Source organism: Equus przewalskii, chromosome 14 (assembly GCF_037783145.1).
Source record: "Equus przewalskii isolate Varuska chromosome 14, EquPr2, whole genome shotgun sequence".
NCBI classification, from domain to species: Eukaryota; Metazoa; Chordata; class Mammalia; order Perissodactyla; family Equidae; genus Equus; species Equus przewalskii.
This window is the reverse complement of record NC_091844.1, coordinates 12232606-12252165: the sequence shown is the minus strand read 5'-3', so window position 1 is coordinate 12252165 and position 19560 is coordinate 12232606. Positions and strand designations below refer to the sequence as shown.

At 50.4% G+C, this 19560-nt stretch overlaps 2 protein-coding genes across 3 annotated transcripts; one reads left to right on the top strand and one right to left on the bottom strand.

Moving 5' to 3' along the window:
- Positions 1 to 1007: 1007 nt before the first annotated feature.
- Positions 1008 to 13061, bottom strand: TMEM127 (transmembrane protein 127). Of its 2 annotated transcripts, XM_008539588.2 has the most exons (4): positions 12752 to 13061; positions 12023 to 12340; positions 4222 to 4386; positions 1008 to 3438 (listed from the first exon to the last, which is right to left on the bottom strand). In XM_008539588.2, the coding sequence occupies exons 2-4, from the start codon at positions 12264 to 12266 to the stop codon at positions 3131 to 3133; spliced, it is 717 nt and encodes a 238-aa protein (XP_008537810.1). In that variant the 5' UTR covers positions 12267 to 12340; positions 12752 to 13061; the 3' UTR covers positions 1008 to 3130. The 2 variants fall into 2 exon arrangements, with proteins under 2 accessions (XP_008537810.1, XP_070428230.1); XM_070572129.1 differs by lacking the exon at positions 12023 to 12340 and having other exon boundaries at positions 12752 to 12986.
- On the top strand, positions 12964 to 18861 carry CIAO1 (cytosolic iron-sulfur assembly component 1). Its single transcript, XM_008539589.2, has 7 exons — positions 12964 to 13344; positions 13890 to 14038; positions 14214 to 14325; positions 14440 to 14528; positions 14771 to 14972; positions 15637 to 15724; positions 16572 to 18861. Exons 1-7 carry the CDS (start codon positions 12978 to 12980, stop codon positions 16810 to 16812), a joined length of 1248 nt encoding a protein of 415 aa, XP_008537811.2. The 5' UTR covers positions 12964 to 12977; the 3' UTR covers positions 16813 to 18861.
- The last annotated feature ends 699 nt before the right edge of the window (positions 18862 to 19560 follow it).

The following is a 19560-nucleotide window of genomic DNA, read 5'->3' as shown; positions in this document are numbered from 1 at the left end:
CTCTTTTCTCACCACGTCCTGGCCACCAGTTGTGCTTCTGCTCTTGCTATTCCCTCAGCAGGAAGTCCCTCCACCCCACCTCCAAATACTCTCACATAAACCAGCTCAAGCTGCTTCCTCCATGAAGCCTTTCAGAATCACTCCAGTCAGAACCAGCCACCCCTCTTGGCACAGCACTTTTCCCAGCTGTCCATCAGACCACTCACTTCACTGTGCCTTTTCATGGACAAGTCCCTCTCCTGAACTAAGAATATAAAATCCTTGGAGACAGGAACCCTGAAGGACATTCCTCTCATGGTGCCGAACAGTGCTTTGTACCCAACACAAGGCACCTTTCATAAATGTCTGAAATGAAGTGAAATGAGAGAGAACACATTCCTAGCACCCAAGACATATGCTCTTCCCAGGAATAAAAAAAGAACACTGAAATGGGCTGCTCCTCAAAGGGAGCTCCAAGCTCTTACCACAATACATTTGGGGCCCGGTGAGACGACTCAATGTATGAATGAATGAACGAAGGGAATGTGTGTAACCGTTCGAGGCACTGACACTGAAAAGTTCTTCTACAAGTTATACTCCCAGAACTGCTTCCACTCACAGGCCTCTCCCCGTAAGTAATCATTCCCTGTGGTTTCAAAAGAAAGTGCGGTTTCTTCTGCTAGCCCTAGCCCTAAAGAAGTCTGCTTTTTCCCACGCAATGGCTAGTGCTCCGAAGCAGCTCTCTTTTCTGCAGCTAACCAGCAGATGTAGAGAGAGAAGCTCAGGGTGAGGTCAAAGGCCTGGGCAGGAGGCGTCCATGGCTCCTAGCTGTGGCCCTTGGTGTGGAAGTGGTCAGGATTAGGAGGATCGTACAGGTGGGAATGCCTTGCATGGAGTAGGCACATGCAAGTCCCTTCTAACTTTTTTTAAAATTACATACTTCATCATTTTCTCCTGCTTCTCTAAGAGGAAGGGAACAAACCAAATCAGGGAAACTGCAACAAAAAAACGACAGGGAGCCATTGGCATTTACATTCTTATTTGCGGTTTCTGGTTTTTTGTTTTGTTTTGCTTTTTAATTTTTTTTCTAGAAAAAAAAACACAACCAGGGGAATTTATATGACAAACTATCAGTGTCAGGATGGCAGGGGAAAAGAGAAAGAAAGGCCAGAGGCATGGGAAGCTAATAAAAACCGGGCTCCAAATCATGTGGAACGGCCCACAGGGTCACGTCCGGGTCCTCATGAGATGACCGGTCACATGGCATGCTTGTTCAGTGCCCGGTCTCCTGGTCTGCCCGCTCAGACACCCATGGTCAGAGAGAGCTGACCACACCCTGGAAATCTCACATAGACAAACTCAGGCTTTACAGAAAGACAAGACTTAATTTAGCTCCTTGGCTTTGTGCTCAGGTATCATATGGCAGTCTTTCTTGCCTAAGAAGAGAGTCTGGAAGAGTGTGAGAGTCAGCATGGGACACACTTTGGCATAACAATGAACTCCAGGCAGCCGCTCACTCATGTGTGGATATGCTCTTCACTACCCACACACCTATCTGTCCAGACATCCCCAGGCAGTCTGCCAAAGAAGGACAAGGGAAATGACAGTCGCTTTCTAGCCACAGTTCAACAGTGATGTCCATTCTCCAGTCTTGCTCTATCACCTGGGGGAGGAGACTGGGATCCATCTGCTTTTCAACCCAGCACTGGACACTGATTCCAAAGAAACTTGGCCATCTGGATCCACACTGAACGTCTCAAGTTTTCCCTCTTTATGCCCCAGATGTCAGGGCAGAAAATTCAGCCAGATCCAGAGCCACACATGTGGCAAACAGGATAGCCAGAGTGATGGCTAGGCAAGAAAGAGCCAGTAGCACACTGCGAGACCAGAGTACATTCAAGAAGGGGAAAGGGGCATGCAGCAAGCTGTTGCCCCAAGTCATGGTCTAGGGGACACACTGAGCCTGAGGGACACAGGCAGGTCCACTAGTCTGGCAGGGTGGTTCTGACACCTCACGCAATGGGGCCCCACTGGTTGGGGTTCCTATGTGGAGAGTGGTGGGTTTCCCGCCCTGCTGTGGCCCCTGTTCCTGCACGGAGGCCAGGTTACATCTCAGTGCCACAGTCCTGAGGAGCACCACGCTGGCCAGCCAGCCAGGCAACAGTCCTCAGCCCCTTGGGCTGACAGGGCTCTGGGTTCCACAGGAAGGCCCCAGGGAGCCGTGGTCACTGGGAGGGAGGGAGCAAGGGGATAGGGCTGCATTCTGCAGGGAGAGATTCAGAGAAGAACTACCATGGGCTGGAAGGAGCTGCGGCCCAAAACACTGCAGAGCCAAAGGGAACAGGATAAATATCTGAAAAATGACAACAGTCTTGTCGCTAGTTTAAAAAGAGAGTATTGTTGCTGTTGCTTGGTTGTTTTTTTTTTTCCTTTTAAAACCACTCACATTTTAAAAGGTGAAGGGGCTGGGGAGATTCAGCCCCCTTCACTCTGATCCTTTATGGGCACCAGGTGCTGCTCTCCTTGCCTGGGCTCCAGACACCCAAGCAAGGGCAGGACGGGAAGAGCACCAGCTCTGCCTCCCAGCAGCAATTCCTTCTCCCCGTAAAACCAGAACACACTCAATGGGAAGTCCAAAGACTAAAGTGCAGAGAATTCCACAGAGTGCGCGGCCTGGTACTCGGCACTCCAAGAAGGAATGGGGGGGGCCGGGGTCAGTCCAGAGCCACAGCTGTGGAACACACCGTGACTATTATGAAGCATGCCTGCAGGGCACAGTCCCTGTTCCCTTGGGCCCTGTTGACACTTCTTCTATCTGGGACTGTCCACTGTCAGCAGCTCCCCAAGGAAAGTCCTGGTCTCAATGAAGGGAGAAAACTCGTAAGACCATCCCTGGTTGGTAATGTAGTGACTGTGAAGGGAGGGGAAGGTGGCAAGAGGGGAAACAGTGCATTATATAAAATCGGTGAATCCCAGGTTTCGAGAGCAGGGATCATGAACAACCCTAAAGGCAGAGTCTCTCCTGGGGAAGGTTTGGTAAAGATGGTCAGGATCCTACCAGTGAGGCCTGCTGGGGAAAGGAGCTCCTCAGGGTGTGAGAGGCGCTGCAGAGTGGGGGAGGGGTTGCAGAGGAAGAAAGCCCAGGCTGGCATTAGGGTGTGTAGGCCGGAGGCGGCTGGAATTGGTTGATGACTTCATACTCTGCTGGGTAGGGCTCATTCTCCTCCATCTCGGACAGCAGCTCCAGCGCCTGCTCCTCTTCCTCCGTGGGGTAGTGGCGCAGGAGGTTGGCTGCTGTAGCCAGGATTGAGGCTCCACCAGCTCCTGCCACCAGGTAGAAGCTAACAGCAAAGGTGACATAAACCTGGGAACCATGGTACTTCTTATGTTGCTGTTGCTGGGCCAGGATGAGTTCGGAAGCCCAGTAAGAAAAACCGATGACAGTGGCACACTGCAGGACTGGGGGACAGAAGAACAACACAAAAAGGGGGTTAGCAGGCACCCTGCAGCCGGGATGCTTAAGGAACCAATTGCAGCCTCGCTACTCAAACCCCATTCTCAGAGAACCTGCCTGGCCCCAGGCCCTGCAAGGGGGAGCTCTCTTGGCCATAGGATTCTCAGGCTGGGGCTAGGGACGGATACCTGACCCTGTCTGGGCCAGGCAGATTCTGTCTGTCTTAAGAATCTGGAATTGGGCTGCTAGAAGTCACGGGTGCTTGAAAGGAAGAGACAAGGTCATGCAGTTTGGGAGGGCAGTTGGCACCACCGTAGTCAAATCAACACACCCGCCCAGTCCTGAGCGAGGAGAGAAGCCATGTACAAGCAAAGACAGCTGGTCTGCAGGGAAAGAGGAAGGGGGAGGAGAGAGAATCCACTGAGAGCAGGCTTTCCAGGGGAGATACAGTGAGATACTCTGGTTCCTTCCTTGCTCGTTCCAGGACCCACGAGCCCGGCTGAGCTTCAAATCCAGTTCTTAGAGAGCCATGAGATTTCTTGTGCACTTCTAACAATATTCCCTCCCTACAGCTGGGCCAAGTGGGTTTGTGGTCCTGGCAGGCGTACATGCAAATGACGGAAGCAAGCTGCTATCACGCCCCAATGCTCTGTGAAAGGCTAGAGCTGAAACGAGCATCTGGAACTGTGTCTGCTCATAGAAACGCCTTCATCCCCAACTGCAACTCCAGGCAGGATGCCCCCACCCTGGGGTAGTTCCTCCCCCATTGAGAGCAGGCCCGGGTTTACCTGTGAGGATGTGAGCGAAGGCATAGCGACGGGTGATCTTCAGGGCTGGGTGCTTGGGCCCAAAGACATCCAGAAGGAACGCGGAGAGACTACACAGGATGCCCAGGAAGCAGAAGGCAGCAATGACCCGCAGGAGCAGTACTGTCTGAGGATTCATGCAGAAATCTGTATAGGGAGAACCAAATCTTCAGGGCCTCAAGCAACAGCCTAGTGTAGGAAGTCCTCACCTGGGAGAAGTTTGTCTCCCTCTGCCACAGTCCTAGGGAGCCAGGGAGGCCCGGAGGGCGCAGTCTTAGCGCCTGCTCCCAGCTGCAGGAGGAGGTGGAACAGCCTCCGTATTAGCAGACAGGAACCCTGGGTGGCTGCTCCCACGTGCCTCAAGTCCTTCTCCCCTTCCAAACAAGACAACTCTAAGTGCACGATTCCACTTCATTGTACTTGCCACACTCTTCTAACCATTTTTAAAGACCCTGACGATCAAGCCAACATGTTAACCCATTTTGCTAAAGCATGCTTTGGGCTAGCAGAAAAAGTCCATTGACTTCTGAGCTGAGGCAGCCAAAGAGGCTAAGGGCAGAGGCTGATTAACGCCAATTCTCTATCCAGTCACTCATTCATTCACTTTTTGTTCAAAAAGAAGCTGAAGCAGTTTAGAGAAATGTGTAATTACAAGAGAGTACTAACTAAATTAGGAAAGGTGGCAGACTGGACCTTCACATTTATTTTTGCTCCCTACCTAAACTCTACGAAAACCAAAGAAAAAAAAATTTTAAGGCATAAACCCATACCAAGAGGAGAAAAGCAAAACAAAATTCTGGAAACTGGAAAGTAAAGGGACTTAGAACTACTTAGAACTGACTTAACAGACTAGAGACGCTGAAGTGTACGCGAGAAGTAGGAAAAGCGAAGAAGCAACTAGATTTACACCAGAAAAGCCTGAAAGGCTCAGAAATTGACAGTACCAAATACCTTCTAAAATGAGGGCAAAGCCATTAAGGGGTGTGTGTTCTACCAAAATGAGGGAGTCAAGCAAGGGAAAGGAAGATGCTCAAACAGGGCACTCAACATTCAAAGAGTCCCCAGGGTCATGGTGAAGGGAGGTCCCAGGACAACAACTGTACACCCGATACCTAGAGCAACCTATATTTCCTTCTAGGACTTAATACCATTTTTGTTTTTTTAAAATTTCATCTAAACAACACTGTCAGTTCCCTCTAATATCTATGCAAACTGCCATAGTTCCCAGAAACACACAGACAGAATAAAGGCTGATCCAAAAAGAAACCACTTCAAGCTTTAATAAAAAGTAGGCAACGGGCCTTAACTTCCTCTCCTTCCTCTCTTCCAGCCAGTGGCAAGCTCTTCTTTCATTTAGGCCATTGGTCACCAAGTGATTTAGGAAAATTTGGAAAGGGCTGGCAAGAGTTAGACTATAGGCTCCTTCCCTGAGTCTTGATCTCAGGCTGAGAGGCTGTGGGATGGTAGGCATCTCTCTCTAGTGCACATCCAGAATCACTGGGGTGCTGGTTGAAAGCATGTTTCCAGGCCCCAGAGATTCTAAGCTCTCAGTCTGGAGCAGAGTCTAAGAATCTGGATTTTAACAAGCAGCCCAGTTAATTTCCACGCAGGTGGCTCAAGCCTTACACTCCAAGAAACACTGATCCTGGACCCAGGGGAAGGTGGGTCCAAGAACCTGGGGAGGGGGGACCTGGACCCCACAAAGCAGACTCAAACCAACAGACATTGGCATCATGGGGTCTTGGGCAGAGGGCCCGGCCTCGCACACCAAAAGAACCAGACATCAAGAGGCCCTGGGCCTTTGTGACAGCATGCATTCCCTGCCTCAGGCTCCGAATTCACCAGGCAGATGTTGGCTGAGCCCGCACAAGACTCATATGCTTCAGTCTGGCTTCAAGTCAACCACTATGCTGCCCTCAGAGCTGCTCTCTGTCACTCTCTTGTCAACTGACCGTTTTGGGCCCAATCATCCAGCCTGGGTGAAAGCGTACAGCCAGGAGGCTTGCCTGTGCTTTAGCTCTGCCAGCAACCAAGACCAGCCTTCACTGAACCCGGCCCTGCCCAGCCTAAGACAGCACTGGGCACCTGAAAGAGTCTAGAAACCCACGGGGCTCCCAAAGACGGGGGCTGTCTCCTGACTTTATTTTGAATATTGCTAAAAGCTCTCTGTGATAGTTCTTCTTGACGTCCACAGGGCATGTAGCAGGGACGGGGCAGGACGAAAGTGTTCTTTTAGTGCTTGCAAGAATAACCTGGGAGCAGCAGAGCGTGAGGGCTTACATCACAGTGCACTCTGCAGCAGGCTGTGTGCAGATTCCACCTGCGTTACTCACAGTGGCCAGGCACTGGGGCGGTGCTTTAATTGTGGTTCTGAAAAATCAACTCAGTTTTAACTGAAAAAAGTACTACATGAGGGCTTCAAAGATACTTTCTTCAGCTGCACTGTGAGTACAAGATTTCCATTCTATTAGCATCCTTAAAAATGTACATCTTTCGGGGCTGGCCCCGTGGCCGAGTGGTTAAGTTCGCGCGCTCCGCTGCAGGCGGCCCAGTGTTTCGTTGGTTCGAATCCTGGGCGCGGACATGGCACTGCTCATCAGACCACGCTGAGGCAGCGTCCCACATGCCACAACTAGAAGGACCCACAACGAAGAATATACAACTATGTACCGGGGGGCTTTGGGGAGAAAAAGAAAAAAATAAAATCTTAAAAAAAAAAATGTACATCTTTCATATACACTATGTGTCTGATGTTTCATAATACACTTATTTGAATAATAAAGACTTGCATATGATACAAAGCTTCAGAGAGGACGTCCTTCCCCTTCCAGATGTCCAACCACCCTTCTTAAGAGACAATCATTGTTGGCAGTTTCTTTTGTACCCCTCCAGAATAGCCTGTGCACGCAGATGGGTCAAATGTTATTTTAGTCAAGCCTCACTCCGCTCTGGGGGCTTCATCACACAGCTCAGATGAGAAATCGGAGGCTCCTGGAGGTTAAGTGACTTCCTCCAGGTCACACAGCACAGAGCCAGACCCCAAACTTGGGTCAGGCTCCCTTGCATCATGATGCTAGGAATTACCAAGCACCAGAGTTAGCTATTTTATTTTTCCCTGATGGAGATAATCAATCAAATTCTGAAGAGGTGTACTTGAATGAAGGGTCAAAAGCTAATACGAATGCTGTCAGAGCCACCCTCAGAGCCAGCAGCTGCTGAGCTCACCAAGGGAACAGCTGGAAGCATGAAATCTTTTAGGCAAAAGTTTTAGGTCATTAAGCGATGAAAAGGGCTCATACTGGGAATTATTGGGCAAAACCTGCTTGGTGTGGTCTAAGTTTCTGCAGGCATCAGAATCTGGCTCTTAGAAACAGGGGGGACACCAGAAAGGCACCAGACTTGGCATCAAATCTTAGACCTACCACAGACTACATTACCTTGAGCAAGTCACTTAATTGCCCTTGGCCTCTGCCCTCTCATCTATCAAATGAAAGCAGTAACACCTGACCCTTCTACACAGGGGCACACGGGGAGAGTCAACTCAACTGGGCCACAAATGAGCAGCCACTTGTACTGTTACTGCCCCACTACCTTTGCATGGGGCTGTTTCAGCTGGGCCACAGCAGTGTCACCCATGGTGTGCCTTTCCTCCTTGCACCGAGACTCCCTCATCCACACATCAGTCAGTGTGGGCCAGAGAAAGAGCCCACTAGAGCCAGACTAAGGATGTGCCCCACCAGAGTGATGACGCAATACAGAGAAGGGGCTTTTGACCCCAAATTCAAACAGGTTTTGTTTCAAAGTGACTGCCTTTCTTGACTCCAAAGCTGTGAGTAAACCCTCAGGCTTGGTGGGGAAACCAAATGTAAACTTCCACGGAGTGATGCTAATAGACACCCCAGAAGCCTGCCCCACATCCTAGGCGCTCTTTCATCAGAGGGTCTCGGAGCACACAGAGAGGACAGCCAGGGCTATCCCACACACGCTCAGAACCCAGCGCTGACTCTCCTGGGGGCAGGATCTCAATGTCTCCTCCTCTCCTGCCCTGCCGGACATCAGCATGACAGGCAGGGCAACAAATATCTGCTCCCTTGAGAGAGCTGCTAAAGAGAAACAAAATTCTCAAATGTTATGTATGTATTATTTTATTTGTGGAGAGAAATGGCACCTGGGGCAGGGTCCTAATTTGAAATTCAAACCAGTGGTGCAGTCCACTACACTCTGGTAAGACGGCAAGCACATCCTATCCTCCAATTGTGCTGTGGCCTGTTTATTTTGGTAAGTATTGCTTGACTGTCCCCTTCAGTCACCAGGGAAGAAGGCAGCTGCTGTGTAATAGGATCCCAAGAAACTGACTTTGCCCAAGGTCACTGGTGAGTCACTGGGCTGGATTTGTTTTGAAGGCCCTGGCTCTTCCTGTGTACCTGCCCATCGCCTCACCGCCTCCTGACCCAGACAGGCTGCAGGCAGGAAGGTTAAAGTGGCTTCTGGCCAGTTTCCTTCTTCTGTCCCATCCCCCCTCCCTTCCCCCACTCAATGGAGTTTCTGTGAATTAGAGGAACTTCCACAGCCCCAGTCCTTCTCAGAGCTCATCGTCCCCACTGTGACTCTTTAGCTTCCAGATAGGTTCTGCCACAGGACTCCGACAGGGCCCTCTACTGCCCGGCTGGGTCTTCACCACAGATACCAATGGTCTTGGCTGAGCTGCCTCTGAGGACAGGCCCCACAGGATGCGGAAGTGCCACGTGCCTCAGTCACCACCCTTCAGGCATACCAGCCCTCCCTGGAAGGCCCTTGATCTTCCAGTGGCTTGCTGTCAATCATGCTTCACCTGACTTCAAATCCCAAACTTCCTCATTCTCCAAAGATGCTTCCTGAGGCTGTTGTCAGTGCTGCCCTTTGCTGGCCATACTTGAGAGGCAGAGAGGGATTGGGGCTCCCCCTCTTGGGGCCACTAAATGTCTGAGGATGTCTCTGGACTTGGGCCAGGCCAAAGAGCTATGTAAGAAGCAGGCACCCCCTGGGGAGTGGAAGAATTCAGGACAGGATCTTTTGAGCTGGCCTGCATTTGCTACAGGCTCTGGGGCTCTGCAAATGGCAGAGGGAGATGAGTGGCTTTGCCTTAGGATCACCAACTTGAAAAAGCACAGCTTTGGCTAGGCTTGTGGAAAAACCTCAACTAAAATGGGGAAATAAGCCTTGGACAGCTCTGACAGAAGGAAAAAGAAACACAGAGCGCACTAAGGTGTGGTAGTAAGAGTGGAGTCAATGCCACACAGATCAGCTGTGTGCCCCTGAGCAAGTTAACTGACCTCCCTGAACCTGAGACCTTTGTAAAGTGGGGCTGATGACAGTGTCTGCCAAGTAGAGATATTGCTTAGGAGAAATTAAGCCAGGCAGGGAGTGTGCTTAGCACAATGCCCGGCACTCAGGCAGAAGGCTGAGAAACGGGAAGGCACTACTGCAAAGCCCGCTGGCCCTGCCCACTGCCCCACTCCCCATCACCTGCAGAGACCTGGCAGTGTCTGTTCTCCCTCTGGATGCATCTAGAGGCACCAGATCTGTGCCCCACAGCTCTGCTCCCTCCTGAGATGGGGAATACGCCAGGCTTCCACGCTAGGACATGTTAGGTCCTGAGGATCGGCATAATCGCACAGGATAGCATATGTCTGAAGGCCCACTGGGTACCAAAAAACAACAGGTACAGAGAAGCAACCAGGGACCTCCTGATTCTTCCCTTCTGTGACAGCTCTTGAGGTACCACTGTCAACTCTCCTATTAATGGACAGCAAGTGTTCCTAGCTTGCAACGGCCAAGAGATGGCCACAGGAAAGCAGGTTGAAACCATCCATGGATTAAGATCCGTAAACACATGTGCAAACGTGATGTAAAGGTTAAGGCAATCTGCTTTATAAAAGACAAAACCTGGCTTGAATAATTTCTCAGAAAGGATAAATATATATGTGAACAAAGGAGAACCGGCACCAAGAATTCATTTTTATTTTTTACACGCCTTTGACGAGAATGCACACTAAAGTGGTATCATTGTGAGCTCATTCCTTATAACAGCTGAAGTAAAATAAAGGTTAAGAAACATAACATCATTGTAAAACGACAGCATCATTTTATACTGGAGTCAACAGATGTGACCTAGACTCAGCTGTGTCACCCCCAGCTGTGTGGCCCTGGAGAGAGCACTTCACTTCTCTGAGACACAGCTTGCTGGACCTCTGAAATAAGGACATGGGATCAGCTTGCCTCTCCCTCCATCACACGAATTTTATGAGCCTCCCCAGCATGATCTGAAAGGGAGAAGCATCGTGGACTCTCTCCCAGTTTGTAGGAGACACCAAGCTCTTGAAACACTGAAACACCAGCGCATCAACTATAAAGTCTAGATGAAGTGGTGGAAAAGTAGCAGCTGTGCTTCAAATAAAGCAAAGGCAGGGGGATGCGCTGAGGGAAAAACCACCCAGACTCAACTCAAGCTTGATAGCCTTTCTGCCATCAGCTACACGCCAGTGAAAAAGTGGCATGTCCCAAGGCCTCCATCGTGTGTATAATTTGGTCTTAATGAGGCAACCCAGAAAAGGCTATCATCACAGTGAAACCTGGAGACAAACCAGAATGTTTCTCTACAAAAGCATCCTAAAGCCTCAGAAACTCCAGAGAGACGCAAAACAGTACGAGAACTCTCCGAGAAAGACAACATTAGGCTACAGGATAAGGCTTTTCAGCCTAGACCTGCAGAAATGGTACATGATCCAAGGCACAGAGGAGAACTTGACCTTTTTACCAAATCCCAGGGCCTGAATCCTTAAAGAGGCAATGTGAAGATACCCAACAGAAAGGGCTTCTGCTATGTGGGGCTTTAAACATCTGGAAGGCATCACAGCCGGGGAGTAGCACAGGGAGAAAATATGAAGACCTTCAAGACTGGTTCAAAAGACCTTGGCAGTGATGAACTGTGCTGTTACTAAGGGCTGTCTGGGGTCTGCTGACAATTTTTTGGGTAAAAGCCAGGCAGTGCAGTCCTGCCCTCACACCACACAGCCCTTATCACTGGAGACAGGGCTGCGCATGATAAGCTTCGGGGCTCCCTGGGACAGGCCCCCCTATAGGCCTTGGCCTCCCCTGTGTCCAGTAAAGAGAGCAGTCCTTTTCTCCTTTCCTCTGTCTACCTGGGTGGGAAGCACGACGATGAACAAAGCAACCTCACCTCAGTCCAGCAAACCTCTAATGGCTCCAGGAGCCACATTCCGATTGTTTTACCGAGGGTGGCAAAGGATCTGACTGCTGGTTACAGAAAATGCCATAGACTCCCTTTTTCTCTAATGAAAATCCGACTACTATAGAACTAGAAAATATCTCTTAAAATCTAGCCATATTAAAAGTTCCTTTTTCTCTATCAATCAGGCTGCCCCAAAGAAACTTTCCTATATCCCACAGGCTGCCTAGAAGGGGACAGCTAATTGTGATGCCTAGCACCCCATCTTCTCTGGATATACAGCGCCCTTCCTCCGGCAGAATCCTAAAATAGCAGCAGTTCAGATTAGCATGGCGTGAGGAGTAGGTGCTTGGCTGAATAACATCAGAATTAATGAGAGGCCGGACCCCAAACAGAGCCACCTGGTGGGCAAGAACACCAGGCAGGAATGGGGCTGTTTCCTTCAACTAAGTGCCTGCCCCCGGCTATCTCAGCTCCAGCCCGGACTACATCCTGCTCCCCGCCAAGGAGGCCCTGTCGCACAGAAGGAAGAGGGCCAGCGCGCAGCGCCCTCACCTTTCAGCAGATCCGGGTGCACGTAGCCCAGCACGTCGGAGACCCCCAGCTCCTGGCGGGAACAGGTGCCACCGTGGATGTGCAGCCAGGCAGGCTCGGCGAGGGCGGTGCACAGCGCCGTGATGGACAGGGCGCCTGGCAGCGCCGAGGCCAGGCTACGCTCCGGCTGCTTGGGCAGAGCGCTGCCTCCCGGGCTCCTCCGCCGGCGCCCGCCGGGCAGCCCTGCGCCTCCGGGGGCGTACATACCCGGGGCCGCCCGCCGTTGCTCCGCGGTCGCTGCTGGTCGCCGCCGACCTCCGCGGGGCGCACAGAGCCTGCCTGTCCCGGGGAGGAGAGCAACGCGCTGGGTTCGCGGCAGGTGAGGACAACGCAGTGCTGTCAGGGCCGACCCCGGAGGATTGGGGGTGGGACCTGGGGCCGACAGGGACTGGAGGGCTGCAGGGATTCGGGGGGGGCGGGGACGGGGTCCTTGAAATGGGGCTGCGGAGATGCGGGATGAGGACTCGGAGAGGACTGGGGGCCGGCTGGGATCTAGGTAGACTCAAAGGGGAGGGGGGCGGAGGTATCGGCTACTGGTAGCGGAGAGAGCGGGGGTCTCGGCCATCCGGTGCCGAGGGGCGGAGGAACAGGCTGGGCCGCGGGGATCGGGGACCTGGCATCTGGGAACTAGATCTGGGGTGCGACTTGTGCCCAGAAAGGACCCTCCCCACACTGACTCCTGTTCCTCACCAGTCAGCAGGCCTCAGGGCCGGGATGGCGCCGCTCCGTCCCGTCACGGGCTCCTCAGCTGCCCCAGGCAGAGTGATCCCAGGCCCCAAACCCGCAACGCCCGGACCGACCGGGCCCAGATCCACTTCCGGCTTCCTCCACCTCTACCTCCGCATCCTCCGGTTCCCCGCCCCGTCGCGTCACAGCGCAGGGCCTCACGGGACTGGTAGTTCAAGGCGGTCCCAAGATGCTTTCCGCTGGGTGTGGGTTAGGAGGCCGACTACAACTCCCAGAGGGCAGCGCGGCCACATCAGCGGGCGCTTCAGTTCCCCGCACGAGCTGGGCCTCCGGGAGGAAGGGGCTGAACCCGACAGCAGCGGAAGGCCGGAGGGGCGTCGCGGGGGTCTGCGTGGGGGCACCCGCGGTCGGCGCGGCTGACTCTGCCTGGCTCCTCCACACCCTGCGCCAGGCCGCCATGAAGGACTCGCTGGTGCTGCTGGGCCGTGTCCCGGCGCACCCGGACTCTCGCTGCTGGTTCCTGGCCTGGAACCCCGCGGGAACCCTGCTGGCCTCGTGCGGTGGCGACCGTAGAGTCCGCATCTGGGGCACAGAAGGTCAGGCCTGGCCTCGCTGCGAGACCCCTGCCGCCGAGGGTTCCGCGTGCGCATGGTGTGGGGGGCAGGCGGGCAAAGGAGAGGAGGGAGAGGCTTCCCTCCAGTTGAACGTTGGCCGCTCTGAGAAAGACTTTTCAGGCAAAAGTGTAGGCAAGTGCTAGAAGCAAAAACGTCAATGGATAGGCTGGAACTGTTGAGGAAATTGTGATAGTTTCTACAGGAAAATGAGGAGAGAAGGGTGGTAGGAAAGTAGCCTGCAGAGTAATTTGCTGCGTGATGGTCAAGTTTGAATTTTATTCCGAGGGCATTTGGGAGCCATAGACAGTTTTAAATCAGGAGGGTGACTCCTCAGATTTATTTTAGAATGATGCTTCCAGAGGAAGTGGAGTCAGTTACCTCTTTCTAAAAGCATGTTCAATATGAGGCTGGAGCGTGGTCCCCCAGCTTGGCTCCAGTACTAGCCCCCGTTATCGAATGACGTTAGTAGTGCTTCAGCACCTTCTTGTGCATCCAGCTCCAGAGCCTGGCCTGTCCTCTGTTTTTAGGTGACAGCTGGATCTGCAAATCCGTCCTTTCTGAAGGCCACCAGCGCACTGTGCGCAAGGTGGCCTGGTCCCCCTGCGGGAATTACCTGGCCTCTGCTAGCTTTGATGCTACCACTTGCATTTGGAAGAAGAACCAGGATGACTTTGAGGTAACTAGCTTGGATGGGACCAGGATCACTGCCTGTGTCATCCCCATCCCCATCCCCACCCCTACCCGGGCTGGTTCAGGAACCTTAACCAACCCAGGCCAGTTTGGCTGTACCCATGAAAAGGACCCCAGGGGTCTTAGCTGCTGTTATTCTTGTCTGTCTTACCTTTTCACAGTGTGTAACCACTCTGGAGGGCCATGAAAATGAGGTCAAATCAGTGGCCTGGGCCCCATCTGGCAACCTCCTTGCCACCTGCAGCCGAGATAAGAGTGTGTGGGTCTGGGAAGGTGAGTCTGGGTCCCTCCAGGTAAAGTTGGGAGCCAGCAGATGGACATCGCCCTGTGTGTCCCTCAGTCCCTTACAGGATCAGCTCATGGGCTCCTTTCTTTTTTCTCCCACAGTTGATGAAGAAGATGAGTATGAATGTGTCAGTGTCCTCAACTCCCATACACAGGATGTCAAGCATGTGGTTTGGCATCCGAACCAGGAGGTAAGAATCAGGCAAAGTGTCTTGGTGGAAAGGAATTCTGGTGTGGAGGGTTGTACCTAGCCTTCCTCCACTTTTCAGCCTCAGCCTGACTTTTAAAGGGATCTCTGTCTGTGACCAAAGGACATTAATCCCTTTATAAAAGCAGACCTCTGGGACTGTCCTGTTCTAGCAAGGAGAGATACTGGAATCACAGGCACTTCCTGGGCCATACAGACAGGTGCTGTGTTTTCCCTCCCCCCCAGCTGTTAGCCTCTGCCAGCTATGATGACACAGTGAAGCTCTACCGAGAGGAAGAGGATGACTGGGTGTGCTGTGCCACCCTTGAGGGCCACGAATCCACTGTGTGGAGCTTGGCCTTTGATCCCAGTGGTCAGCGCCTGGCGTCTTGCAGTGATGACCGTACTGTGCGCATCTGGCGGCAGTATCCACCAGGCAACGAGCAAGGTGAGGGGCGAGTTGGAGAGCTAAAGGAGACTCATCTCTCATGAGCTTTACAGTCTACTAAGGGGCCAAGACACCTACATGATTCACGGCAAATTGGGGTAGAAAGGGAGATGTGTCACAAGAGGGCTCCAGAGAGAGTGCTGGAAGAATGAGGGACACCTGTGTGGAAGAGAGGCCATTTCATCCAAATGTGAAAGGGTGCGTAGGATTTTAACACAAGAAGAATTGAACCTGAGAAGAGAATTCTGAATGAAAACAGAACAGCGTGAGCAAAGGCAGTGAAGATGGGAAAGCCTAGACTTAGACCAGGAGCAGTGATTCATTTAGATGGAGCATAGGGTCTAAAGGGGTTGGGGACAAATAAGGTGGGTTGGGCTGCTGGTGGGTGGCCTTGAAAGGCAGGCTAGTCAGACATAGACTGCAGCAAAAAGTTTTTTAGGGAATGGGACATTTCCTTCTCAGAATTCTGCTGTAAAAATACCAGTCTGGCCAGTGTGTAAGGCAGATGGGCAAGGATGGGGACAGAGGCGTGAAGATGAGACTCATGATTGAAGGTGGGGGCGAGGGTGGACAAGTTAGGATCTCCTCTGCAGTGGGGCAGTTACTCCCCTGAGCTGCCCAGGACACAGACACGTGTTAGGCTCAAGAGAAGTCTGTCGTGCAGGGGTGGCATGCAGCGGCTCTGACCCCAGCTGGAAATGTATCTGCACCTTGTCGGGCTTCCACTCCAGGACCATTTATGACGTCGCTTGGTAAGACCTCCATCTCCCCCCCCACCCCCCCACCCCCACCAGTTTGGAGAGATTTTAGAGAAGGCAAGACCCTGTGCTGCTCTCTGCCACCTTTGGGAGTACATGGGAATGGAGAGCAGCCACCTCATGTCTTCAGTCAGGCCCGACTCCTATGCTGGCTTAGAGCTGGCAGGTCTGGGCTTCACAAGAGCGGGGAACAGACTTAAACCCAGGCCTGCACCTGCGTGAAGATCCCAGGCTGTGAGGGCAGCACCTGCCTTTGGGGCTCACAGAGCACCATACCATCCAGAAATATTATTCAAACTGTGGCTTCGTGGTTGGGTTTTTTATGGTTTGGTAACACTGACTCTACCCTTATGCAGTCTAGAAAAACCACACTATTTATATAGGAGAGTCAGGCATAGGAAATAATCCTAAATAATGAAAAAAGTTGATGTGCATCTAAACTTTATATTAGCAAACATTTGGGAATAACAAAAAACAGACTTAAGGATGGTAAAATTCAATGGCCTACTATATCACTGTGTAAAAAAATGGTGACGAATACTTCGTGACAAGGGAAACTGTTTATGCTAAGTGAGAACAGTGCAATTCAGAATCATATGTAGTTTTCTAGGTTAATTATATTGGGGGAAAACCTAGATGGCAGCACTTGAAGTCTCAGGGGGCTCATGCTTATGGCTGTATATTATTTAGGGAAGCTCTTCAGTAAGAGGCTTTTAGCTGAGGCCTGAAGTTTGGGAAGAGAGCAGGCCAGCAACTGTAGAACCAGTGTCTTCTACCTAATTTGCCAGGTTGGGGAGGGAGGAGCCACCTGCATACACATTGATGCACGTGTTCCTCCCAGGTGTCAGCTGACAGGGGCCCTGGCTACAGCTTGTGGGGATGATGCCATCCGAGTGTTTGAGGAGGATCCCAGCTCAGATCCGCAGCAGCCCACCTTCTCCCTGACAGCCCACTTGCCTCAGGCCCATTCCCAGGATGTCAACTGTGTGGCCTGGAACCCCAAGGAGCCGGGGCTTCTGGCTTCCTGCAGTGATGATGGGGAGGTGGCCTTCTGGAAGTATCAGCGGCCTGAAGGCCTCTGAGCCACCTCAACTTTGGACAGCATCATGGTTCCCCAGAAAATGTCATAAGACTTTTCCAGCCCCTGAGAGGACCTGGGGGAGCATCCTTGACCTTCGTTGCACTTGGCTCTCTTCCATTCAGACTTGGGTAGAAGGGCAGAGCCACAGAACCACTCGCTCTTCCCCTCCTTTGACACAGGGCCCTTGGTAAAGAGCTACAGAACATCAGCACATTGTAGTTATGCCACAGATTTTGCTTGCTTTAGGGCACAGAGTTAAATTTTGGAGAGTGAATATACTATTTATAATCACAGCATCTATATGTAGGAGGAGTGTATCTCAGACCTTTCTGAAATTGTAAGCTTTTAGAAATAATCCATCTGAGTCCCAAGTCCTGTTTTATATTATAAGGACATTCACAGTTTAAAAGAATTCCATAGTGAGTCTTTTCTGAAATAGGTTCTGCCTTCCCACTGTTTGGGTAAATCCTTGCATTTAAGACATTCAATCAACATTGAAGGAAACTTTTTAATGTAGGCTGGTTTAAAGTAAGAGACACCTCTGCTTTCCCTTAGAAACCCTCATGTATCTTGTGTGCCATTATGCTGTGAAGGCAACTGGGGAATGCTGGAAAATAAATGTGGAAGGACATGAACCCTAAAAGGGAGAGTTATTATTGGCCACAGGCCATACATTGTCAGTGGGGATGAAACTGGGTTCTTGGGTAAAGGGAAGAAATCTTGGAGACAGTAATTTGTGGCACTCTAAAGGACCACAGTACATAAACACACAGTATGACCATGGTATTAAATTTTCATGGTGGGAGCGAGTAGGACAAAGATGTCTAGCAAGGCTCCTTAGGGGAGTGATAATGGGAAAAGGTTGTGGTAGGCAATCAGTTCTTCAGCCCCACTCAAGTTGTCTTCTGACACTCCCTTCCAAATGGGTTTCGACTTCAAGTGAAGGCTGCAGCTTTAGGAATAGCCCTCTAAGTTTTCACATCACAGAAATCATGACCTTAGATTTTGGAAAGACAGCTGGGACAGTACCTAGAGCAGTGGTTCTCAAAATGTGGTCTGCAGATCCTGGAAGTCCTGAGAGCCTCTCGGGGGCATCTGAGATCAGCCGTTCGCACCTTGGCAGGAATCAAGGCAGTGGCACCAAATACTAGTAGTCGTCACTGCCTTGATCTCAGTAAAAATATTGCCAACTTCACTTAGAAATGCCTTTGATAGAATTAACATCCTTAATAAAATTAAATTGTATTAAATCTTGACCTTTGAGATTGCTAAGATCCTGTGATAATGGGAAGCATGTATTCATCATTTCTGCTGAATGATGGAGTAATGCTGTCTTGAGGAAAAAAAGTTGTGCGATTGAGTTGCAAACTGAATTAGCTGTGTTCTTCATGGCATACCATCTTTACTTGAAAGAACTAGCAAACTATGGTATTTAGACTTGGCTATTTGGCAGACATTTTCTGGAAAACGAGTGGAATGAGTCTTTCACTTCAAGGGAAACTGAGTGTTGCCAATGATAAAATGAAAGCTTTCAAACAAAAATTAGTTTTTGAAAACCTGTATTGCCACCACAAGCTTGACATCTTCTGAGTGGACTTTTCTGAGGAGATTGGTGGTGATATTAACAAATGTGATTTGTATGATGCTATACATGCATTTGGAAAGTCTGCATAATTCAGTGAACCAACATTTCCCAAATGACTAATGCAAGATGTTACAAAATCATTCATGGGCAAGAGACTCATTCCAAGTGTGAGACAGACCAGTGGATTTTAATGTAGCAGAGTACAAAAAGCTTATTGATAAGGTTTCAGATTCCACACTGCCTGTAAGAAACGACCACTTGTGGAGTCTCAGTGTAGTATCAAATAGCCACAATTACCTGAAAAGTCTATTTAAAAGCTCCTCCCTTTTCCAGCTCCGTATGTGTGTGAAGTCAGCTTTACGTAATTTTACTTCAACTCAATATTCAACAGATTATAGAAGCAGCTGTGAGACTCCAACTGTCTTCTATTAAGCAAAACATTAAAGAGATTTGCAAAATGTAAAATACCACTCTTCTCCCTGGATGTTTTGGAAGTTATTTTTCATAAAAAGTTAACATAATTAAGTTACTGTTTCTTTAAAATGCATTTAAGTTGTTTTAATTTTTAATATAGTAAATATCAATGGATATAACTTAGATAATAAAAGCTCTTTGGGGTCCTCAATTGTTTGTAGTATAAAGGGGTCCTAAGACCAACAAATCATTTGAAAACTGCTGGCCTCAGGAAATTATTCTTCAGAATTATCTTCCAAATGTATGCATATTCCTAAAGAACACAGAGGGCAAGAATTTGAAGAGGAAAATTTGTAGATCTGGATTGCAAAATTGGTTTACCAAACTCAGCTGGTGCATTTTAATCCCCCTTCTGGTGCTGCCTCCTTATGGGAGGAGACCCTGCGGATCTTGAGAAAGTTGCTCTCTACCAAAGTTCAGTCTTAGTTCCTGCAGTAGTGCTGATCTCTGCATTATATACAGAAGAGGTGGACCAAGGGAATAAGCCCGACTGCAGAGAAGCTGCCGAACACCTTCCTTCCTCCACACTGACTGCAATGGCTACAGATGACAGCCCAACTAAAAAGCAGCCTTGTCCTCTAGAAGTGTTTATTATACCCAAGTTCAAAGGCTAAAAAACCCAAATCTTTTTTGGCCACAGGCCTTAGGTTGAAGAAAGGAAACATAATTTGGAATCATTGCAAAGACAAA